Source organism: Lepisosteus oculatus, chromosome 6 (assembly GCF_040954835.1).
Source record: "Lepisosteus oculatus isolate fLepOcu1 chromosome 6, fLepOcu1.hap2, whole genome shotgun sequence".
Taxonomy (NCBI): Eukaryota; Metazoa; Chordata; class Actinopteri; order Semionotiformes; family Lepisosteidae; genus Lepisosteus; species Lepisosteus oculatus.
Window position 1 is genome coordinate 5,105,411 of NC_090701.1, and position 26,181 is coordinate 5,131,591.

The following is a 26,181-nucleotide window of genomic DNA, read 5'->3' on the forward strand; positions in this document are numbered from 1 at the left end:
GGGTTTAAAGGAAAGATTTTCAAATTGATAGGTGGTCGCGTTTTGTTTGGCTGAGCAGACTTACGCAAAAAGTGGAGGAGCTCTGCGTTTCCTCTTCTTAAAGGATTAAGGAGAGTGATGGCCACCAGGTGGGGAGACGTGCTTCAGTCCCGGCGACACAGAACTGCTATTACGGACTAAACTAGGGCAGCGCACAGAAAATCACTCTGCAGCACAGCTATTAATCAGTAAAGTCTTGGAAACTCTACTTTAAACTTGAATCGAGCTCTCTCTTTCGAGCCTTTACGGCTCGTAGCTAAAAATCTTCTTTTTTTTCCCCACGGCGTCAGACTTCAGGGGAGATATTTCATTTTATCTTCCTTTTCAGCGGAAGACATGTCCCAGCGGTCAAGTGGAGATCAATAAGGCATATCTTCTGAAGGGACCGTCAGAAAAGAGTCGCTCTGCTGCTGTTGTTGTTGTTGCTGGGGTTTTTTTTTCCGCTCTCCGTTAACTCGACATTTTCTCGTGTTGCTTTCCAGAGCCGTTTAGTCTAGCGGTAGAAATGACGACTGAAACTCCACAGCAGCAACTGGATCCGCCGCCGCCTTTAAGATCGAGCCCGGCCTCGGGCGTCCTGCATTCCGCCCTCATGAGCACACAGTCCGCCGTGGACAGCGCGACAGCCTCTTCCAAAGGTAAAAAAGCCAGCTCGGGACTCAGGCGCCCCGAGAAGCCCCCGTACTCGTACATCGCCCTCATCGTCATGGCGATCCAGAGCTCGCCCACCAAGCGGCTGACGCTCAGCGAGATCTACCAGTTCCTCCAGGCGCGGTTCCCCTTCTTCCGAGGATCCTACCAGGGCTGGAAGAACTCCGTCCGTCACAACCTGTCGTTGAACGAGTGCTTCATCAAACTGCCCAAGGGCCTGGGCCGGCCCGGCAAGGGGCACTACTGGACCATCGATCCAGCGAGCGAGTTCATGTTCGAGGAAGGCTCCTTTCGGCGCCGACCCAGGGGATTCCGGAGAAAGTGCCAAGCTTTAAAGCCCATGTACCGGATGATGAATGGCATCGGATTTGGCGCTTCGATACTGCCGCAGAGCTTCGATTTCCAAGCGCCCTCGGCCTCCCTGGCATGCCACACCAACGGCTACAACCTAGACATGATGACTAATTCCATGGCCGGGAGCTACGAGGGGCTCGGCGGCGGACACCATGTCACCCACATGTCCCCCAGCCCCGGGTCCACGTACATGGCGAGCTGCCCAGTGACGGCTAACGGAGACTACGGCCCTGAAAACAGCAGCAGCCCCGTGCCCTCCTCACCCGCGATGGCCAGTGCCCTGGAGTGCCACTCGCCCTACGCGAGTACGTCTACACACTGGGCTTCGCCGGGGGGCTCGCCGTACATTAAGCAGCAAACCCTGGCTTCCAGCAACCCGACGTCTTCCAGTTTACATTCAAGCATGTCTTCCTACTCCCTGGAACAAAGCTATCTTCATCAAAACGCCAGGGAAGCGGCTGACATTTCAGGTAAAGCCCCTCTTTATATGCTGAACATTTTCCTCGGATATAAAGCGTACAGTACAGACACGTTTTAACTGTTATAACGGCTTGAGTCTTCCTGTACCGATGCAATTCTGATCCTTTTTTTATCTCACCAGAGTGATTAAAATCGATTTTCTCATTCTAGTACGTTTACGCTTTCACAAAAAGTTTCCCACTAACGGACAGATTTGACAGGAAACCTTTGGCAAGGCAAATCTGAGTTAAATTAAAATCTCAGTATGAATTCGCTCCTAAAATCCAGGCTTCTCGCTTTTTATTTTTTCCAGCAAAGCTAGTGAAGTGGTCCTGAATATTAATAAATTAGTTCTTATTATACAAAGGTACAATTATTAATATTGGTGCTGGAATATTTTAGATGATAATGAACCGTAATGCCAGTACCAATACATTAAATGCGTCAATTAATAGAGAGCATTTCAATGCGCCATCAATATGTTATTTGTCGACTGATTGATTTGCTTAATTTAATTTTCTTGGTGGCCAATTGACCTTGTAGTTCTGCTGAGTAAATTGCACATAACATTTTTTTCAGAAGACGTTATAAGGAAACGCCTCTCTTGTTTTAAAGATTTGAATAGCCAGCGATGAGTGCGTTGTCTTTTCTCCCACCAACAGTCAAGTTTTTATTTTAATCTCTTAAATCTACTGCATTTGAATGTATGAATTTACAGGAAACGTTTTTGATGACTCTTTTCATCAGGCTACATTGCTGCATTCTTTTCATTAATGTATGCACGATGTGTATATAAAAGAGATCTTTTCGGCATGACTTTCCAAACATCCTTTTAAAACACAGGTCGACGAGGTTAACTAAACAAAGACGGTCTGAGCAAGACCACACTGGGAAGGATCTCAGGCGCTACAAGCCCACGGGACAGTTGGGCCTTGTTAAAAGTTATGTGAACGGCAACAATCTCTAACGATTAGCTAGCTGTACAAGGACGTTTTGCGGCGGAATAGTACCTTGTCATTCACCCCGAATTCAAGATGATGTTTTCGAAATCCTAAAGCGTGAGGCAAGATAGCAACCCTCTCTGGACTGTACATTCTGCTCAAAAAGAAGCTGTAGTATGCTTCATAAAGTAACCACTTAACTAGAAGGCCTGAATTTAAGTATCATATTTTTGTTTTTACCCAGTTAAATTTGCAACATGAATAGACTACGGAAAAGTGAGCATGTTAGTAGACATGAAACGAACAGGAGAAAGATCCATACTGTATGTGAACACAGAGATGGAAGCAGCGGATCCGATTCTCAATCTGTTTCCTCCACGTTGCCGTTGACATTACCTATACAATATTTACTTAGCCCCGACAGGGTAAATGGAAATACACTCAAAATAATAAACAACGGCGTTTTACAGCGTTGGTTTCGTGTTTTCCAAAAATACGCAACTCAAGTTTAAAGATAGTACTTCGGGTTATCCGCTGGACATCGCAGAAAGCTGCGGTTCTGTGTGTTTTTGTTTTAGCCGTCAAGTCCACAATAAAATGCCGAACGTCAGTTTTTTTAAATCTTTCCCTAAGTTACTTAAGAATGAATAACAACACATCAGAGACCTGTGTTGCACGTTTTTATTATCTGATAATGTCATGCTGCTGTGATTATCATGATAAAAACAGCAACGAGCACTAAAGCCCTTTATATTTCGTCAGTAATTTCTCAGAGAAGACCGCGCACTAGAGCGCCTACACTAGTTCTTAAAAAAAAAACATTTCTACATTTCACTTCAGGTCATTAACTTTTAAAGAAATTCACAGTTAATTTGACCGTTCAGGAAAAAAAAACACAGCACGTACAAATTAAGCCACGACTCCTTGTTTTCTCTAGTTATGATAAAAATGTTTTTTCTTTGTTTTGTCCAGCATTTTATGTAGTCACGTAGGAACTAATGAGGGAATCCACAGCGTCTTCTTAAAATGCTATTTCAAATAATGGATGTCACATTCATCAATAAAAAAACACTCAATAAGTAACAAGCATCAGAGTAATTTCTAGCTATGCTGAATTTTCAAAACCCCCTACACAAGGTTGCATTTTCCTCTCTAGGAAGTGAACTCAGTGATTTGAGAAAATCTCTCTAGGAAAGCGAATAAAAGACATGCGTTTCAGAACTGGAATTGTCTTAATTGTGCTGCTATTGTGACACCTCTTCCATTTGTATCTGCAGTGGGAATACCTCGATACCAAACCCATTCTTCGCCGGTGTGCGACAGGAAGGATTTTGTTTTGAACTTTAACGGGATCTCCTCATTCCACCCATCGGCCAGTGGATCTTACTACCACCACCATCATCACCACCACCACCATCAAACCGTCTGCCAGGACATCAAACCTTGTGTCATGTGAAAAAGAGACGTTGGTGATACGGGCATTCCGTTCTCTGACCCACCCCGCCTCATTGTCCATCTGCGGAAAGTTCCTCAGTGTGGTTTCGTGGGCACGGAAGGTGTATTATAGTTTAAGACTTCCTCCATTTGACAATAGTCACGTCTTCACACCCACGCTTTTGAATGAAAGCTGAGGGAAAACGAATTCCGGTCGGAGCTCTATGTTCAGGTGAAAGCAGAATGGCTTTAATTACGCTTAGTACACTTGAGGAGTAGGGCTTTATTCTGAAAATACATTTAAACTTTGGCTTTCCACATTAAAGCCTGTAGATGTTTTGAATTAATATGAGCATTAATGCGTGCAAACTTTACACAGTGGCATTTTGGAAAGAATGCGAATAAAATCTAGCACGGTTTAGTTTAACTAGCAAAAACGAAGCACTACAAAGCCATTTAAAAAACAAGGGAAAGTAAAAACTTACAACGCTCTTTGTCAACGGACCACTTCACGTTACAGTACTTCTTATTTTATTAATGCTGTTGACGAAAATTTGTATGCTTCTTTTAAAGAAGTTTTCGATGTATATCATGTTTAATTTCAAAGTTATGTTTTGTGCCAAAGATTTGTTACGTGAACTATATTCGAAGGTATAAAAATATACACTTAGGCCTACACAAAGCTTTTTTAAAATATTATTGTGGACATATTTTGCACTTATTGTATATCCTACCCTCCAAGTCTGCCAAAATATTCCTGATGTAAAGTATTTCAATAAATTTAATATTTTAAATAATTGTGTGGAAGTCACTTGCATTAAGGTTTAAGAAAATTATACCCGTATCAAATTGGTTGCTTCGCGATATACAGTGAAATAGAAAATAAGAATAAATAAAGATCTAAAGCGTAAACTAGCTGGTTCCCACCAAAGTAAACACGATGGCGAGCTCATTTGCGGTTTGAAGAAATGGGTTCTCACCTCACTTAGAGACCGTTCCTTTCTGAACCGCTGTTGTCGCCACAAAAATTTAATGTGCTTCTAAATGTTTTTTTTTTAAATATAGTTAGTTTAATTTATAGAAGTTAATGTTCTGTCACCGACTGGAGACACATAAAAACAATACTGGTTAACAAGGTTAAATTGTATACATTGGTTCAAAGGTAATATTTTTTTTTATCCAAAGGCAATATTTGAAATCGACGCGCAACACCAAAAATGTTACAAGCTATTCAGTCAACGTTTCATATCGAGTTAACTACTGCATTGGGAATTTACATGCGTATCCAAAGGCCCGGGCCTGTGACTATATCGGCAAATTGCAAATTAGGGAACCACTGAAAACTCTTTAACATGCGTTTAATTGAGCTGTTTTTGTTCGTTTCGTACTTTAGCATAGTTTCAGTTCGTAATATTAGGGTTCAAATTATATGAGGGAAGTTAAATCGGTTTATTTAGGAAGTAGCCAAGATCAAAGTCGAATTTAATCGGCTAAGTTTTAATATTTGGATGTAAGGGCGCCACGTCCACCATATCATTTTTCCTACAGAATCATATAAATATATAAATAATAACCGCGGATTTGAATTTTTTAAATTAAGTAAACTAGGTTACTGTAAAAAGCCTCTTACATTTTATAATAAGCCCATATGTTCGCAATCACGCTCAGCATTATGTTGTTGTAAACCTGGTTCATGCTTAGGCCTACATAAACAACAACATCGATAACAATAACATTAAGAAGAAGAAGAAGAACAAGAACAAGAAGAAGAATACACAGTCTGATGCAGTAGACATCGGTTTCTGATACAGACATCTGGTTTTGTCGCAACCGCTATGTTCCCAATTCCCATGCCCCCTCTTTCACCTGTACACAGTAAAAGATAAAAACACGAGGTTCACGACTATAGCTTCTTCAAGCAGGCTGTCTCTCGGAGGCTCAGATGTGCCAGCTCACAAAGTCGGCTTCATCTAAAAGACCCACAGTATTGCCTACGACTGATATCAGCCACCTGGGAAAATTCCGTCCGGACAGTCTTGATCGACGTTTCAATACGTTGCCTTTTTGGGGAGGGGGGGCAGTCGTGTTTAAATGTAGACCTGATATTCTTTCGTGAGGACCTCTAGTTCTGCAAAAACACGTCATTTTCTTCTATCAATGCCGCCTTTACCACGTGTTTACATTGACATTCAAGGAGAGTCTTCTGGTCGTCTGCCTTTGAAACCCCGAGCGCTATCGAAACCAGGGACCGTACAGGAAAGCACCGCGGGGAGAAATATCTAACATATACAGTGCGCCGTTCAAGTCCTCTAAAAGCCCCATCTGTTCATCTTATTTTACCCGGAAAAAAATGTACATTATGACTAAAAACCCTTTAAAGGCTCTTGAAGCTAAATGTTTGTATATTGTAACGCAACGGGGGCTCCGGCGGGCGCCCTTGCCGCATCAGGTCGGCCCCTGCACCCTCCGGGGCTCGAACCCGGGACTTCCGCGTCTCTCTGCAGCGACCTAGCCCCGTGAGCCAAAGAGAGATCTCTCCACAGCCCACTAGCTGTGGTCCTGCTATCACAGGGAAGGGCGGTGACGTCACCCGCTCTGGTACGCCGGCTCTTACACACACTGCTTGACGGCCGTAAGCGTTACAATATCATTTTCAACACAAGTGGCCAAGGTAGGCTAAACAATTAAACTGAAAGACGAGTATGAAAGGTTTTAGAGAGACTAGTACTGAAGTATAATTTAAATTGAACAATACAAAAAAAAAAAACACAATCTGTCTTGCCAGGGCACTGGCAGGGTTTCCCAACACAAGTATAGATTTGAAAATCCCTATCAAACAAATGTATTTAAAACAATACTTATTTCACCTCCTTTAACGCTAGAATACAAAGCAAAAACGTCGCTGGATTCTTTTTCGGATTTGCCCGTTTCTTAAAATGAAAAGAGCCCACAGTGTGTAAGAGATGCTTATCTTAATATGTAATCGTTTTTAAGAGTCTGACAAATGTGGGCGCGCAGGCAGTCAGACAGACCGATGGTTAAGGCGCAGATGTAGATCGGTCTGATCCGATGGTTGTCCAGTGGTTAACATACTGTACATCCACCACCAGTGAGCATCCTTCTGTACTGATGTGTTTTGAATCAATGCAATGATCTCGGTGAAGGTTTTCCGGATTAACGCAAAATATTTTCACAGATGAACGGAGAGCCTCATCAGCTATGGTAAAATGTACCTGTACTCGCCCTGTAAAAATGAAACTAATCTGTCTTTTCTGCCAGCTGTGTTTTGTATTTGGAGGGGAAGCGTGCAGATGTTCCGCATAAATGTAGAATGACACTCATATATATTTTAATCTATTTCTTTATCAAATTAAAATATAATCCTGGCCTACGTACTCTGCAACTTTTGCAATGATTTAGCAGGTTTCCTAGCGTTTTTAAGTGTTTTTAGTATATATTGTCAAATAAAAATAAAAATTAATTACAGAACATGACGGATCATACGAACTATTAATCCTAGATTTATGCAATGTACAGTTTGAGTATTTGTGATAAATTTAAATTAAAAACCAAATTAATACCTGCTTATTTCATATCTGAATGATTATAATTTTGCTCTCCGCACTGCATACAGTTGCGAAAACCCACTGATTGATAGAAAACGATTTTACGGCAGTCACACCTCTCTACAAGTTTTAATACGAAATGTCACCTCAAGGATCACATTCGGGACTCTACCCTTATTCTACCATATTCCATTGTCCCATATTTTACTTCCTTCAGTTTTCTCCCTTTTCATAAAATGTTTAAATCGCGCCATCTTGCGGATGTATTTTGTCATTACAGCCATATGTACTGTAGTAGTCTTACGGAGTCTCAAAAGAATTCCTTTTTAATCTGCGACCAAGAAAACGTTATCTCTTGCTGATGCCATTAATTTATGTCGTTGTATTACTAACACTTTTACTACTTAGAGAATTAGTTTCTATCTATTGCCATATTAACAATGATCTCAGTTATACAGACATATACTAAATTCTTAGATATTTCATACTGTTGTTTTTTTTTTGTGCTCAATGTTATACTCTACACCAAAACAAACATGTTAAACGTTTTGTTTTAAACTAGGTCTAAAAAAGACACCATTTAACTTAACTGAGGTTTCAAGAGCAATAAATTGTGTTAAAAGCTCCAGATAATGGGGCCAGTTAACAGGTGAATGTGAAGGATTAACTACACCGTCATTTTACAGTGGTGTTATATATAGTTTACCTCCTGAAGATTCTAGTCAATGTAAACTAAAGGTTGCTAAAAGACAAGCATTATCAATAACAGTTAACGATGTTACGAAAACAGAAATCTTCAGTGGAAACTTTGAGTGAACTGTGGATGCTGACACACTGTACGTTGTCATTTCTGACCAGCCTGAGATGTCAAAGTCTTTTTCATAGCAATCTACATTTTGGAGCAGATCACAATTCTGTATATCAATATATCAGTGGTATAAAGGGAATACTAGTCAAAAGTTAATGAGAAGACAATTTCAAAAGGAGTCACCATGAGCTAAACACCACATAGCTACGCACATACAGTGAAATACAAAAGAAAAGAACAGAAATAAATTGAGTCTAATGACTACGCTCACCTGTCTTTAAAAACTGGAGGTTTGACAGCACAGTCCAACAAAGCACAATAAGACATTTAACAACCTGAACTTGGAAAGGCACTGCTTTCCAAAACAGATCAGGACAAAGGGTTTTTTTATTTACAGAATAAAAGATACATATACACAGCTATGATATATTTTGGGACTTGGTTCAGGTCTAAATCAGGCACTGTGCCAGCCTCCTCCCAGTACAAGGGGCTGATGTGCTAGTCTGATCTCATCTGATCTCAGAAACTAAGCAATGCTGGTCCTAGTTTGGGAAGGTAACACCAGGTTTGGGCTGTAATGGTGCAGGCAGACCAGTAAGTGGCACTGTTCCCTGTGGATCAGAGTTTCCACCTCAAGGTCCTCCTGTAGAGTCCTTCAATACCATACAGCATTCTGTTCATGATTCCTACTGAGGTATCAATTAAACTAATCTAGCCCTTAAAGTTCCAAGCAAGACAAAAACAGAAGATAAAATTCATTTTATGATTAGTTTAAAACAAAACAATTACAGTGAACAGAGAAAAGTATTTGACAAGCTGATAAAAATGAGGATGTACACACAACTTCTTGAAGACGGAGAGGGAAATGATTAAGATTTCCACTAAGGAACATAATATGACACACTGTGAAACGAAAGTATGGCCTTCTGTAGACAGAAACAGTGGCTTTGATCACATTTTCAGAAATTGACAAAAGCTATCAATAATGCTTATCCATAGACCCCTGTGTGAGGATGGAGAACACGATGTACTATTTAAAAATAAAAGTTAGAACTGTATCAAAAAAACATACCTGACAGCAATAGCAATGTGATTTAAAGTTAAGGTGATTAAAAATATCTAAGTGCTTGTAGGAAAGGACAACTGTACTTTGTTTTGGTAATTTTTAGAAGACTTTTTGTAACTATTAATTAATTGACATACTGTAGTACCTGAAAGGACATTAAAGGGAAACATTTTTCAGTTAAATAAAAGCACACCGAGGAAGCTGAAAAGAAAACCAAATAGTTTAAAAACCTTAAATTATATTTAATATAAATTCAAAAGTCAATAGGATGTTGAGGATGTAATAAGATAGAAAGACTTTGAGATTTGGGGATAATGGGAAATATTAGGACAAACTGAAATGGTGTAAATATTGAGAGGAATATGTAAATGTTAGGTATACATGTTAGGTATATATACTATATATTCAAAAAGTAAAAAAAGTACGCTTTACAATTTATTGGAAACTGTCATACAATTATAATGCAGCACTGAGGAACAGATACAAAGACAAGAAGTTAGTAATCCCACAAAACTACTGGTTGAATCAAATGGCACAGGAAAATAACTCCACTTTCAATCGACATAATCGACACTAAGACCTCTGGACAAGCTGTGTTTCTGGAAACACTGGAGGACGTGCTTTAGTTCAAGGAGAGAAGTACAGTATGTAAGCTAAATCTGAATCCTGCAGCTCCCAATCCCAGCCAACATGGACCGGACTTGACAGCATCAGTGTGGAACTGGAGCTGGTTCCCATTCTGCATGTGTGACTGTCCACCATGTGCAACTGATCAGACTGATGTTCTTGCTCACATCTCTAGATTAATAAAGAGCTGGTGCATTCTCTGGGCACTTAATGTCCAGTGTGTTTACACTATAATTACAGGTTAAATATATAATCTAATCAAATCGGAGAACACATACACATGTGTGCATTATTTTTGATTTTTTGGCATTCTGCGGGATGATTGTTTTTTATTTATACAAGTAAAGGTTTGCATATTGAGAATAATCGAAACAGAATGCACTGTAAGGACTGAAATGGATATCAGCCCGAAAATATCATACAAGAGCATTCCATCAAAATATCAGAAATTTCAGTTTGACTGCACAGTCATGATCACTGTCCTCTTTTGTCCTCTTTTTGTCAATAAAAAAATCTAAGTCCTCACTTACGTTGGTCTTTGTTATACGTGGGACATTTTAGATCTATCCCTTTCTTAAAAGAAATGCAGCTTCTTACACAGAGGGTCATGGGAGTCTTGAGCAAATTACCCAGTCACGTTGTTAAAGACGATAGTGAAAAGTGGCTACATGACATTCTCAGATCAATTAGCCCATGAATACCCAACAGGCTAGATGGGCCACATGGTCCACATACTAGCATTGCTCCCTGCTTTATTTGCAGTTGCAAGTAACGTACAACCTTACTTTATTCCATACTCATCTCTGAAGTATTCTGCTTGCAGGGGTTTAAGCCATAATCCAACATCTGAGGGGAAAAAAAAACATTCAAGCACTCAACATTCTAGTAGAATGTATCCGTGTATTGAGATTTTCTACACATTTGAAGCTATATCCAACTCCAAGTTTAATTTGTGTCAGGGAAAAAAGAGAACCATGTTTCAGATTGTTTTTCTTTACACTCAGTATTTCTGTCCTGCAGTTTGTGCGAGCGCCTTTTCCTCTTTCGTTTCGATGCTCAAATACGTTACAGATGTACAAAAGGAAGATGTGAAAAGACAAATGTGCCCCATTCCCACTACCCTTTCCCAGTACAGCTGAGGTGGAAGGTCAGAGCATTTTCTCACACTCTACCCAGGCCTGCGGGTCTGTATGGGCGTGTCGAAACAGAGAGTCCGTTTTTATTTCCTCTGGCAGCTTGAAAAGAAGATCTCCAACACCCCCCACAAGCACGAAATCTATAGCAACCCTCAAAATAAAAAGAACGAAATTCTTTATCGGTCATGGCAAAGATTTTTGCTGGCAGTGAAGTAGTGAAACTACAGAAAAAGTGCTGTGGTGAAAGCTATTTTTGATTCTTAGTGTGTGGACATTATATTTATTATATACTTGATTATACTTATTATATATGTGATTATACTTATAATCATAATAGTATAATACATACCAAAACTTTTAACTAGTTTCTATTGAGGGGGATTTCAGACATGGTTGATTTCAGGAGCATCAGGCTCAATGTGCCCAACTGAAGAAGTTTTAAGTAAGCCAATTAGACTTCAGGATCATTAATTTTCTTCTAAGGACTACCTCCTTTCCAATAGGCCCAATCTCTGCAAATTGGCTGAACATTCAGCCTTTATCTCAGCAGACTGCCCCCTCTTACTCTTGGGATTACAGTCTGCTGACCCTGGCCCACATTTCCTCACTCCCTGGGGTTCTGTATGTGACAGAGGATAGGCCACGCTTGATCATCCTGACAATGTCAAAACCGATGCCATCTACCGTCAACTTGCATACAGAACGTACACAGCACCATACCAGCAGTTTTGAAGACCATAATCCTCACTTTTACCGTATATTGACTCTTTTCAGACAACGATTATCAGTTGATCCCTTTCAATGCATCCTAATGGAGAAACAGACACACACAAAAAAATAATTTTAAAAAGCCAGGAAAAGGACTGTAGGCCTGTTTGTGATTCAGCCTGGAATTCACTTCCATTTGTTCTTTTGCGGCCTTTATACTGGCAGAGATCCCCACTCCCACTTGAACACACTGCTGTCCTACTCTGGGGTAGGGTACTTCACCGTATTCAAAGGTGCATGATTATTGAATGAGTGGAAAGAGAAGGGAATAATGAAATGCTTCATTAACATCAGCTGTCCAATCTCATTAGGGTGAGAAATGGACTAACCTCAAACTATGCAAGCTTTTGGACAAAAAACATCTGGATGAAAATCAGCCGACTTAAGTTTCTACAGCGAGTAACGAAGCAGGAAATCAAAAACACAACGAACAATAAGGCATTCCCAGTAAGAAATACTGCCACCTATTGGCAGCACCTGCTGATAAAATGCAATTGAGAATAATGGGGAATTTCTTCATGTTTGAGCACACAAAACTATGTTATTGGTTCTGCAGAATTTCAGCTTTGACTGACTTCCTCAGTTCCTGTGTCTGTGTATGATGTTACATTTGTTATTACACTTCAAATGCAGAGCCACAACCTGCAGCAAGAGCCAAAAAAGTTCCCTTCATACTCACTTTTTTCACATATGCCCAAAGATATGTGGTCTGTTCTGTCACTTCAGCTAATTTAAGCTCATTAGCCAAGAACAGTGTGGAGAAAAGGTCTTATATTCTGGTGGATAGCTGGACACTCAATTTCTAGCCATTTGAGATCTTCTGTCTTACAACAGCTCATACAGTCAATCTTTAAAAAATCTAGAGAAATTAAAATATTAGGTTCATTTTTACCAAACATGACAATCTCATTCATCCAAATCTGCATTGTGGGGTGAAACTGATGGATTAGTAAAGTCCATCTTGGCATGGAACAACCCATAAAAATGTCTGATGTAGACCGGAATCTGCAGACTATCAAAAGCAATGTGACAGTGCAACCTTAACTACTGTCTCAAACCCAAACACACATTGAAATCTACCTCTACCTCACATGTCAAGAAGTTATCTCCCCATAATTTAGTATCCTTTATTTCATTCTGTTGACGTATGATTTTGCACAACTGATGTTATTTTGCACATTATCTGTTACCCGTTGTTGTTTTGCACATTGCCTGTTGTCTCGTTCTTTCTTTTCCTATACAATTGTATTGTTTTTTGTACTACTTACCGTCTGAGAACTAGGTAAATAGCATTTCGTAATACCATATACTTGTGTATGAGCATAATGACACTAAACTTGAACTTGTATAAACTTGTATAAGCCTCTGTCAATCAACTATACCTTCAGCTCCTCTGAAATTAGGCAAAACCACATCGTGTGCAAAACCCCCCATCCATGAGTGTATCTTTCATCCTTCAACCACTGGAACCGCAGGGTTAATGTCTGAACAATACCCCATTTTCTTTTTAAAAAGTCTGCTGAGTGCAAGAAAGGGCACTTCATTGAACTGAACACCTTTAAGACTCCATGACATAATATATTGTACTGTGAGCATTCTTTCAGTAAACAGTTTATTTCTACACATCAGTTTATAGCAGGCACTTGTTTCTCTACTGCCAAGAAACAGAAACAGAAACAACACAACCGAATGGCCAAGTGGATGATGGGTATTACTTAGCTCATGCTGAAATAATGTAGTTGTTTTAATGACCACAAGAAGTCAGTATTGCATCCTCTTGCTTGAAAACTGCACTCAGATGCAGTGCTCCTGCTGAGGATGCCAAGCCTGTGGCAGGACATAGAATCAAATCGCTAGGCTGTAAGGGCCAATATCATGTATTTCAGGAGACGACTTTTTGCACTTATGTTATCTAACAGAAAAAAATGGAAATTCTCTTTGCGCTTCCGTAACGTTTAGCGACTACCATTGTAAGCACAGTAGGACCAAGAGAACACAATTTCCCCCCAGCATCTGCTTAAATAGTTCATCTAGGCTCTGTACAGTAAGTGAGCCCATATACCAACATACGAGTGCAGCTACACCCACAAAGTCTGCCCTTTGATATTCTAATGCTTCAGGTCTCCTTTCCCATTACTTAAGAGTTTGTCCCACGCGGAAGATAAGCTTACTTCTGTATTCACAACAATCTAACAAAATTTAAAATCAGAATGCAAACGCAGTGGGTGGAAATGTGCCAAATCAGACTATTTTTATTGCAGAGATGAAATGTGTCCAATATTTCTGGCATTACTAAATGTTAGCTACAGTACATAAGAGAAAGTTCTAACAGCTGTTTAGTCATTTTTATGTCATTCCCAGGAAAGGAAACCTGGAGGGACTCACTCACGTACCTTTGCAGACGTGGTGGTGACTGTCTGCTTACTCCACATCCTGCCCAAAACCACCATCTTGTCTCAGTAGGCAGGGTCCTTGTCAGTATCACCAGCGAGCTCCAAAATGTACCTCTGAGAGCACAACTTCAGCTGTCCTGGCTCTTTGGCCTGTGGAGAGTGAAGGTTCATCTTCATACTTTCAAACATGGGAGTGGCAAAAGCTCTTCGCCCACCTAGGAGTTTCTGCCCAAGAGATGACCATATCCATCCAGGAATCATATCCAGAGAGGAAGACTATTGGGGGATTGCCTGACAATGCCCATCAACAGCTCCGAAAGGGATTATTCACTGCACCAGACAAAACTCAGTTTCCAGGAAGAAACTCGCCAAGTCCAGTCCAATCTGCCCTGCCGTCACCAAGCACTCTGTTACCCACAGAATCCTGGTTCCATCTATCTCCCGATGTTTCTCTGTGCCAGTAAGAATAATGCTCTGTGTTTCAAGGGCTTACCGATGAGCTATCAATGTCAGGGCAGGGAGGGGGGTAGAGCTTCTTTAAATGTACCCAGCTCATTATTACAACCCTGGAGGTGTTGTTGGTCTTTGCCCTTGCAAAAGCAACATGAAATGATTTTATCAGGGACAGTTGCAGGTTTAAAACTCACTGGTAGTCTCTGACGGTTAACCTCTGGGAACCTGTTTTTCCCAACTGACTCCTACTGTCATTAGTGGGTGAGAAACTGGAACATGAAGCAAGACGAATTCTGTCATCAAATGTACGAGAACTGGTAATATCCACACAGCAAACTTCAGGGATTGGACAAGTTTCTGGTAACACAAGTCAACTACAGGTGCTTGGCATTTGATATTATTTTGAGGAAACCTGAATAGATTGGCATATTCCACTAATATATACAGCATTTATGGGTCACAAGGACATTGATACAAAAATCTAGAACTATTTGACCCCAAAAGAGATCAAACTGCTATATCCAATGTAAATTAATTCCAGTTCCCAGAGTATACCAGGTACATGATTTTAGGTAAACACTGGGCAAGACACAACTGCTTTTTTAATATTTTAAATCTTAAAATGACTATATTACTCTTTAAATTGGTCTACAGTAAAATACAAAAGTGGTGAAGCGAAGGTCTTGATGTGCTGGGACACAAACAGGAGAGGGAGTCACTTCAGGACCCAAGAGGACCCACAGACCCTACTGAGGGAAATACAGACTTGCCACACTGGATTCAGGACTCTGATCACTGGGTCTTGATGTCTAATGGACAGGGCAGAATTTGGAAGGACAATTGTCCAGGTGGAAAAGTGTAACAGGGCTCATGTTATTGTGGTGAACCCACTAAAACTTCTAAGGTCCTTCGAATGCACTAGATCACCTGGCTCCACAGATTCGGTCACTGGTTTCTGGGCGTGTGACACTGGGGGCTGAGAAACTGCAGACTGCATATTTATTGCACAGCAATTTATTTTTCCACAGGCCCTCACCTTAAGAGCCCTGCCAGCTTACTGAAATGACTGTAAAACAGAATTTGAAATCATAACCTTGACTTCAACATCACTGAAATGCTAAGGAATGATCTTAACAGGAGATTGAAAAAATGATCAGCATAAAGATTCTTTATGCTGTTAATTCATAGAATTGTGCTAAAATAGACTGTCAGACTATGCTATGGTAGACAAGTTAAAATGCGTGAAAGAATACCCGGATTCTTTTTTAATGTAGAAAGATTGCACGTGATATTTAATACAATGAGGTTTCTGTGAAAAAAAAAATTGATTTAAAATAAGACCTATTTTTTTTTTTATCTCTGCAACCATGTATCTAAGCCAGGGATTCTCAAACCACATTCTTGGAAACTCTAAGTGAATATTTTTTCTTGGTCTATTTTTGTCTTTGGAGTCTGGAAAGTCAGATATTTACTCAGAATCAATTTCAGAGAACTCAGCATGTCCACACCTGGTGCTTAAAACTGACTTCTTTGTTGCTGAGATGTGCAACAACAAATCGAAGCTATTTGATTTTCATACAGTGTCGTGCAAGACTATTCAGATGTCAAACAGTTTTCACATTTTGTCTCTTTAAAGCTAGCAGTCATGCTTTGAAGTAGCAATTAACATTAACAAACAGTGGGTAAGGAGAAAAGTATTGAGGGATCCCACTGTGAGGGCAATGGTGACTTTTTAGGGATATACAGAGGTCAGTGGTTGAAATGAGAGGAATTTAAACAGCTAAAATGAAAACAAACGCTTTAGAATATTATTAGTGCCTTCATACAACAAATTACACATGCAATTAAAAGATGTAAAAACTGAATAGTCATTACTACAGGGAGAGTGAAAGCTTTATTCAATAGCGTTAATTTGGTTTCAATTGCAGCATACGTCAAAAATAATAACTGCACACAAAGAATTGCTATATGCATAACTGTGGCATCTCCTACCTTAAAAGTTTTAACAACGTCAGTCTTTCAGCTTCCAAAGCGGGAGAAACGTGAACACCGGATTCTCACTCGTTTGAATGGCTACGCTGAATTACAGTGCCATCTACTGGCCGGAGACACGCTGCTGCGGGTCAACTGAATGAAAGAAAATACGGCAGATTTACCCCCCAAACCAGCGTCTTCAAATAACAACACGGGTAAGTCCCACTTTTAAAATGTAAGCGACTAAAAAAAAAGTCTAGCAGCTTCTGAAGTTCTATTTTTAGTGGTAAATACAGTTTAAACGAGAGTGTTAAATCCGTGTTTCCTCAACATAGCTAATATGAAGTTTACAACGTGTAACAATTTGTGTTACGTTCTGTTCTTTGAAAAGATAGCGTTATTTTACATGGTTACATTTCTTTTCAAATAGCAGCATTGTATTGTATGCATTTTCAGATATCACGTCTTTTAAAGTTATGCGCATACCCAGACCCTCTCGCCACACAACTACACCTTCCTCTCTTCACCCCAAATTATTTAGTTTAAATTATCGTTCAGATAAAACTAAATCTGCAAGAGGGACCGATCACATTTTAGAACAACTTAACATATGCCGAAATAACCACACTATCTCTGCTGAACTGAATGTAGCAGTTTATTAGACCTGTCAGAGTAGACATTTTATCGTGTTTACTGTTACTGGGTTTCTCCCAGCACCGCTCCACTTTCATCTCTCTCCTCCTTTCCCCCTCCCGGTCTTAGTGACGTACATTTATAATGAGGAATTTCTGCAACTCTGGAAATGTTAAGGGCTCCTAACCTTTGGGAAAAGTTTGAGAACTAAGCTATGAAAAGTTATTACATGTTCTTCCAGATCAGTTCCAAATAGTCAATAAGCCCTTGCTCTACTGTTGACAATCAGTGAATCGAAAGGACATTTTAACCGTTTAAAGCAAGTTTTTTGGTTTTACTTTTCAACAGAAGCACCTAAAGGTAATCCGTAATGTTTTCCCAGTAACCTCAAAACGTTTGCAGAAAACAGTGTTACCGCCTACCACTAGGGCAGAAACATTCTCCGTGATACGAATTTGTGAGGTCTGAATAGTAAACAACCAGTTATTTAGTACATTGATTTTTTTTCCGTTTTGGATTAAAAGGCTAGTGTTGCAAAAAGCCTAGAATGAATATAAAGTACAGCACTGAGACATATATAGACTTATTGACACTAGAGAGTTGTAAGGTTAGTGAGGTTAATTATTTGTAAATAAAGTGCAATTAACCTTTACTTGTTCCCTTTGCAGCGAACACACCTCTTAGGCACAAAATAGGTAACTTGCATTTTGTTAAATTTATCAAAACAAAATATAAATTAAGAAAGGATTCCAACCAGACTACTAATTGCATGTATAAATATTGTAAGAATGTAATTATGTAAAGGAGGAAAATTTTATATAAACTATATTTGATGGATTAATGTTCACTTGAAAGTGTGATCACAAAATGAGTACTAAACAATTAAATCTAAACCTGGGAGCTTTCATTAAACATTGCTGTGTAACATATGGTGTACATTTATCCTATAAGCACTTTTGGCTTAAACTGAGATTAAGCTGACAAAAAAACTTGAACTGTAAAAAATATAGTTTTGCATATAATAAAAAGTATATATGTATAAAAAGAGAAGCAGAAATCAATAATGCAATATAAAACCAGTTTGTTGAGAAGATGACACTGCAATAATCTCGTTACTGGGTTACAAAAGTGTACATAAGTCTCTCAGGGGAAGACAGGGGAAGAATGTGTCTGATTTTGTCATAGTTTCATAGCTGAAGAAACTATACCTTATAGACATTTCTTATATATTAGCAAAAGGAAAGAACTTGATCAAAGAATACAACTCGTTTCTCATTTTGTTCTACCAGTTGGCAGTAAAACCACTACAGATACAATTAAACTTTTAGGTTTATTTCAAGTATCCCATAATGCCTGAGCTTCAACAGAACTTAATAAACGTATGCACCCATTTATTAATAAAATCCTGACAATTTGTACAGCTGGGTATAGTTGCAGAACAATCAAGGCTTCTCCTCATGTTTGTGCACAGTTTGCCCCAGTGGTGACATCATGAAAACCAAGTCAGCCTAAGAATGGATCTTTGTGCAACACCTTGAGTACCTTCAGAGAAAAAGTATTCAAGATGAAGAGGTACAGGCCTCCGATTGCTCATTTTACCTAATGAATCAAACAAAATCCAAGGTTATACAAGTTGTTGTTAAGGTTTGAATCATCCCCTGCTTTTCTTAAAAAGATGGCCTTATACAGCTGCACGTCATCCCTTCAAGCAATGTCATGGACATCACGTTTGAAAGAAATGCAGATAACGGCAAGTGTGGGAGTCTTGAGCCTAAAACTGAAAGGCACAACCAAAACATGTGGATGTAACATGCTTAAATTAAATTTGAGTTGGAGACATCCATTCACTGCATCCATCTTTATCAGAAAGCCGCTTATTCCTGAGAAAGTCACAGTAATCCAACTCAGAGGCAAAGATTGTTATATAGAAAAGAGCACCTGTCTATCACCGGCCGCACAGGGGCAATTTCCAGAAAGCAGTTAATCTAACCAGCAAATAGACCGGAATTATACTGTTGAGAACTAATTCAATTGCGGTTTTTCCACTGAGTCCAGGGGAGCACGTGTAAGAGATAATATATTAGTGTCGGGTAGACGTAAGAAATCAATTACGTTTAAAACGTAAATCGTAAATCGCTTACCGTCAGTAAAAAAAAAACAAGCAAAAAGACAACCACTGCATCGTCTTCCTTATGTCACGTTATTACATCTCGTCACGAAGAAATTGAGAAAGGAAGAGTTTTTTTTTCCTGTGATCGTTTTTTTAGCTCAGAAGGAAATTTACATGCATATTCAAGCAAACTTTCGTTTTAGGACGCTTGATTTTTTTAAAAAAATTCTCATTTCAAATAAAACTATTATTTTGGAGGTTTAAAGAAGAACGACCATTTAATGATCTGAAAAGTTAAAGTATGACAGTGTATTTTGTTCACTTTGAAAACGTCTTTGTGGGTATGCAATTAGCATTTGAAACATGCAAAAATAATTTCCGATTTTTGCTGCTTTTGTTTAGAGATCCTTTTTTTAATTCCAGGGTCTCAGTGCTCTTAGTGATGTGGAGACAGCTTGTTCGTGATAATGGGTTAGTAATGTGTCTTGGAGCTGCGAGAGTTAGATTTGAAACTACTATTGGAATTTCAGCAAGCCAGGCGATTTCCAAATTGTGAGTAGTTCTACCACTGGCAACTGAGACAGTATGTAAAAGGCGAAGTAAACGTACTTTCTTATAACATTGTTCTACTCGTAAACTTTAAGACGGAGCATTAATATAACGAGTATGTGCTCGTTTTTATGCAGCTTAATGTGTATTTTCCTTCCTTTAGAAAAAAATTGAAGTCAGAACAGGCCAAAAGATAGGCTTCAACAAGGCTTGGGGAAGCATCTGAAATTATTACACAAAATGTCGTCCTAAAAAATACAAATTGCCTTACCATAAAGCAAAAGTAACGGTTTTGACTTTGCTGTTTCAATACTTTTGTTCTTCTGTATTTTGCACAGCTCTGAACATCATTAGGTATCGCAGTGTAGTCGTATATATTACTCTTGACGTTTAGCGGTGTGTTTTAGGTGGTATTTTAAATACAAACGTATTTATACGGCTTTGTTACACAGCACGTAAGACTTACAACATGAAACTTGAAGGTCTTTCCAAGGGTAAAACTTACCGTTTTCCACAAGGGGGCAACCTTATCCCACGTTTTAAAAAGCGTACCTCACAGAAAATGGTTAAAGTGTGTAATCTATCCATAATTGCCACCATCCTTATCGGAAGCTTTCCCACAATGATTACTGTGATAATTCTAGAGTATCCATATATAATAGAACACATTAACATAAACAAAATCTAGGGGCCAGGAGAATATTGCAATTTCAGATGTCATATCTAAACCGAGTATAGATGTGATAAATAGCTGTACACATACAAACCAAAGGTTGTTTTGGCATCTAATGTACTTATTTTCCGTAATTATACATGTTATTGTGAAGTACCGAGTATTGAAAGCTGTCATTCTGCCTGAGACTATATTAAAAAATAGATACCATAAGATCTACGGCATTCAGCATTGTCAGAAAGGAACATGTACTTGTGAAGTAGTCAGTTGCCAAAGGGCGCAGGCTATTTTCAGATATCTGGCATGCAAACCTGTTGTCGGTCAAAGATTTATCCAGAGTCTTGGGTGTGCTTCCAGGAGACAGAAGCACTCATTGGAGAAACTGTATAGTGAGCTACAGCTGCAGATCACCACCACCACTGTTACTGAACTGTATGTTCTCACGATGGCACAGCACTGACAACAGTCAGGGGCCTGCAGACCACTGAAGGCTGTGCCTCAGCACACACAATAGAGAGAGAACTAGCTTTGTGAAGCCGGACTCCACAGGCTTTCCAAACGATACCTCACAAAGAAACACTGGAATTGGCTAAATCGATTCATCTTCAAGAACTCCTTTTAAGAACATTTTCTTGAAACTATTGGCAAGATGGTCAGAGCACAATAATCCCCCCAGGTCGTACTCACTCTTCCATTGTGACAGCATGTTTCAGCACTGAAGGGGCTGTTCTGATGACTGGGATGAACATGATAAGAAGGGTTTCTGGACTGCGAGCTGGCTGGAAAACAGTCCTTCTTTTCACAGCCCGCTGGTGCCAAATGTTGTTCTTGGAGACCTGAACTGGGTCCTCTGGTTAGAATTTATGGGCTGTCTTTGTGATCCCTTGTTGTTGTGAACTGAATGTAGGTTTTGATCTCTTTTATCACAGAGAGTAGACATAACGTTTGCAAACATGCAAGGAGGAAAGAACATTTTATTCTTATGACATGCACAGTATTAGTGTACTATAACAGAAAAAAAAACTTTTCTGGTGCTGTCTTTCATGCAGAAAGTCAATTCATTTTAAAAAACAGCAGAATTTGAAGGGCATATATTTCCAAACAATAGTATGGTGGTGACCGGAGTCTTCAATTAAAACGACATTGTGCTTGAAAATCAATGGGTATTTGTCTGCAGAGAGGAACACAAAACTTTTTCTGTGAAACAAATGATTGTACTGTAGTAAAGCTTTTCTGCTTTTGCTTGCTTCAACCCTTAATACAACGCAGTACACCACAGTAAAAACAGAGTAAAGAGTAGCACAAACCATGGAAACAATGATATAAAAAACACGAAACCAAGAGAAACTGCAAAACAGCCATGCAAATCTAATGTGGCAGATTTGCATGAGGGAGGTATGGCAGTAATGGACTACAACTGTAGGGATGAGATCAACAACCCTCCAAAACTACAGCTGATTCCTGGCACAGAGTCCGTGTGGGAGAGTCCTGGGATGTGGGATTGTCAGGAATCTTTGAGAGGGATCTGCTGAGGCTAGCCCACACACATGTTCAAATGGGTTTCTCTGTCTCATCTCTGTCCAGGCCATGGCACAGCTTTGATGACCCGACTTTCATTTCTCTGCTGGGGCAGGCAGTGTAAACCAGGGCACCATCATCTCATCCAGTGCTGCTCTCTGTGAGCAGATATTCAATGGTAATGATAGGCAGGATTCCGTCAGAATCAGGCAAAAATGATGGTTCTTTTACGGACCATGAATCCTGTTTTTGGCGTCTAACTAGCCAAATTGCTAGGTGTGTTTGGACCCACCAAATGATTCCTGAAAAAACTTCCCTGTAAACTCACGAGTTGCAAGACCTTGGTTGTTACTAAATTAAGTGAGTAATTCTGTGCAGTGGGGCACATCATTGTCAGCCAAGCACACCCACTTGAGTGGGTATATATAGAGAGAATAGTACTGCCTTCTATGCCGTATGTAGGCTTATAAAGATTTGCCAAGAAAAATACTGTTGACTTGTCATCCTGAGGCCATGCATACAATTTCTGTGTGTTACAGTGGTGGTAGCAGCAAGTTCAAACTGCCACTGGGGCAAATATCCATAATTGAAGCACAGGCGAAGTTGCAATGTTTTTGGAATGTAAAATTCTTGAACTGCGCTTTCGATTCGTATGGACAGAGAGGCAGATGGTAAATTCCAGACTGGTAGATGTTTCAAGCATAAAATTAAAAGGCATAACCAAAGCCTGGATGTAGGACGTGGAGCGTTGAAATTATGTTTGTGTGTACCGTATTTTATTCAACGTGATTATTTATTATTTTGTTGTTAGATAATTATCTATTTTTTTGGTTTAATATTCAGTGTGGATGATAACATTTAATTTCGTTTTGTTTGGAATGTATCACTGGTGTCTCCTGGGATGGACCGTTGTCTTCCGCCTTCTGAAGTCTTTAGTCTTTTCGTACCGTCATTTACTGTACGTTACATATATACAAATCTATATATCGTCTAAAGTGTTGTTTGATTGGTCCCGTGCAACGCTTTGTAAATGTGATTGTGATTTAATTTGAGTCTTGGCAAGGGCGGTGGGTAAAATCCCGTTATTTGTAAGTAGGTGTGAAGCTGGTTTTATGAAAAACAAAATGCACAAAATTTCTCGCTCGCATTTGTATTGGAGAATTTTCTTTATGTTTCTTGGTTTTATTTTAAAATGTAACTCCGCTGTCCATTACATTATTTTCTCAAGCCAGAAGTGTAAAGTGCTCCTTTTTACTGTCGAACATGTTTGATATTTATTTAGATTATTGTTTTGTTTTAATACCAGAGAAGACCTAAGGGTCTACATTTTATTTTATTTTTTTTAGAATACATTTTTCAGACCATTAGGAGAGCGGTAATTATTTTAATTACCGGGTTTTGGTATAACAAATACGTTCGCGTTCTGGTTACACAAAGCTTACAATAAGACTCGCAGAGCTGTGACACTGCAGCACAGTTTCATTTCGTTCAATCGACCAACACTTTCTTTGGAGTGAGTGAGAGGACTTTTCTAGACTTCCTGCATCGCATTGCTTCTCCGCTTGATGAACTAAAACACGCGGTCTTCGTGAAACCGACTTAAAAATACAGCGCTGCTGACGGTGCTTTACAATGTAATCAAAGCTATCGCCGCTCCGCTCTTCACAAACCAAATCAGTACATATCTTCACAAACCAAATCTAAGTCCCCCGAAACGCAAAGGATTTTAGACTTGGGTCAGCTTTTTTTTTAATTCTTTAGTACCGGCAGGTACTGGCGGGACAGATTTCTGAAGCCCAATCTATACATGTGTATTCTGGCACACTTAATTTACTTTGGATTTCAAACGAAAATATTATGCGGAAGATTTTAAAAAGGGCAAATTACTCATACAGGCGTTGAAAACAACAGAATGCCACGATAGAGTATTTTGATCACACAGAAATTGTCCTTGTTGGAAAATATTGGTTAGCAGTTTAATGACAAGCACGTATTTATGAGTGTAGTGTTTCTTCTTTTTGTCAGAAATCTTTTTGTCACTTTGTGTCTCAGTGCCATCGGAAAATATGAAGCCTACATTTAATAAATCATGTGTTTCTGTAGTTGTAAGTAGCAATTACTCTTTAATTTAAATTCGGCACGATTGTGGATTACATGATTATCCTAGATAATGATAATCCTAGATTCAGATGGTAAATTTGAAAGTTATGAACTGGTATGAAATAATGGTAAAATAATGTGAAATAATTTAATATACTATTTTATACATTTTAATTACCTGGAAAGCCAGAAACGATCTGCTGGTACTGGCACATCTATATACAGTATACTACTAATAAGAATAAGAATTATCATCAACATCATCACCATGTTGTGGTGTATATGTGACCCTGTGTCAGTAGTCTACAGTATAGTGCTCTATTAAAAATACATTTTTGCGTCTGTTAATCTCTTTCTTTGGAAAACGTACAAGCCAATGCTTCACGATTCCACACGAACATACATATAAATACAACATACAGGAAGTGAAAGATTTTATTTTAAGAATTTAAGGAACCTCTCTGGAATAGATTACCCCGTGCAACTCAACATATCATTTGATCATTTTAAAGAAAACATTAGCGTAATTACAGAACAATTATTTAGATTTGACGCTATTACATTAATAATTCGATTCCATTAATTAAAACAAAAATATCGTTCACATCAGACTTGTGTTTCTTTAGAAATCCGTTACTGCTACAATTGCTACTGTCCCCATTACTAACACCACCCCTGCGACTACAATGCGTTTTCATCTCAGACTTCGGCTCTCAAATCATATATGTTTGGGATGATTGCAACTGTCATGGAAATACTCTAAAACACCATCGTTTTATTTTTAAATCAACTTTAGTCGATGTTCATTTATAGCCGTCTACCTAGCATTCTGCAGTTTACTGAAACCCCGAAGCTGAACTTTTTAAAAAATAATTTCTTGTTCCGCCTATTTTAAAAACTCTACAGTCCACGCACAGGAAAACAAAATATTTTATTTTGATTTCATGTTTTGGAAGAATGTTCTGCATATAGATACTCTGTGTTCATACAGATTAACCTTTTAAGGCATCAAAGTATTAACGAGCCTTCGTTTCAAAAGTTTCAATCGAGTAATATTTGATTATGGGGTTGATGGTTGTGAAACTGAACCGATTGAGCTCTGGAAGGCCCAGGTAAGGAGACGCGTATTCAGAAGAGCAACACCTAAACGAGGCGTGTGTCGTAAAGCCTGCTCTCTCCCGTCAACAGAGTGGCCATCCCGGGTAACCTAATTCAGACAACAGACACGCACGTTGTCAAACGGATCCGATCGATCCTGGCAGTACGAGCTCTTAAAAACTACCTGGTTTTATCTTGACAGCAACACGCACACCACGCGGTGTCCCGGCTTTGTCTGCTTTTGACTATGAAACGGTGCATACTGAATGTTCTTGTGTTTTTTGTCGTTGGTGTGAAAGGTTTTGGGAAAAAGCGGGGGTCTTTCTATAATACCCTAACGTTATCGTAAATAATAAATATCCCTTTAACACAACCGTGAAGAGTAGACAATCCTTCTGCAGCCCTGGAAATGTCACGACGCGGTTTAAATGTTGGGTTACTGTAACTGAACTACACAGCTGTTCACGCATGTACACCCCCAAAGATCACATCGACTGTATCCCTCGCCTCGTTTCCCTGTTTATTCGTTTAAAATGAAGGATATCGCACATCCTTTCCGTCCACTTTTGAATGAAACTAGAAAACAAGGACCCGGAGAAGTCACCTTCTAGGGCATCAGATCGAAAATACTTCCATAGATAATCTAAAATAAAATATTGCAAGTATCATACTATGCTTGGTGATGGTAGTCAGAAGAGGGCGCTACGTACCCGCAAAGTAGTTTTCCGTTTAACAGGTGGATTGACATTACTCTGAAGTGGGAGTTCTCAACGTGTACCTGTACAAATTCACGAAAAAATAACCTGCTTGTCTTGTTTTAATTCAACAGCG

General features: G+C 39.2%; 1 protein-coding gene and 1 long non-coding RNA gene across 2 annotated transcripts in view; one reads left to right on the forward strand and one right to left on the reverse strand.

Annotated features, from left to right (window-relative positions):
• The window catches only part of LOC107078277 (uncharacterized), a 45,018-nt gene extending 28,196 nt beyond the window's left edge, over positions 1-16,822 (reverse strand). Inside the window, exons 1-2 of the long non-coding RNA XR_001479215.2 lie at positions 16,688-16,822; positions 14,243-14,392 (exon numbers count right to left, since the gene is read on the reverse strand). This is a non-coding gene — a long non-coding RNA (uncharacterized lncRNA). The remainder of the gene's footprint in view (positions 1-14,242; positions 14,393-16,687) is intronic.
• LOC102688383 (forkhead box protein F2) lies at positions 48-4,653 on the forward strand. The gene is made up of 2 exons (XM_006634462.3): positions 48-1,514; positions 3,722-4,653. Exons 1-2 carry the CDS (start codon positions 545-547, stop codon positions 3,898-3,900), a joined length of 1,149 nt encoding a protein of 382 aa, XP_006634525.1. The 5' UTR covers positions 48-544; the 3' UTR covers positions 3,901-4,653.
• Positions 16,823-26,181: the final 9,359 nt, after the last annotated feature.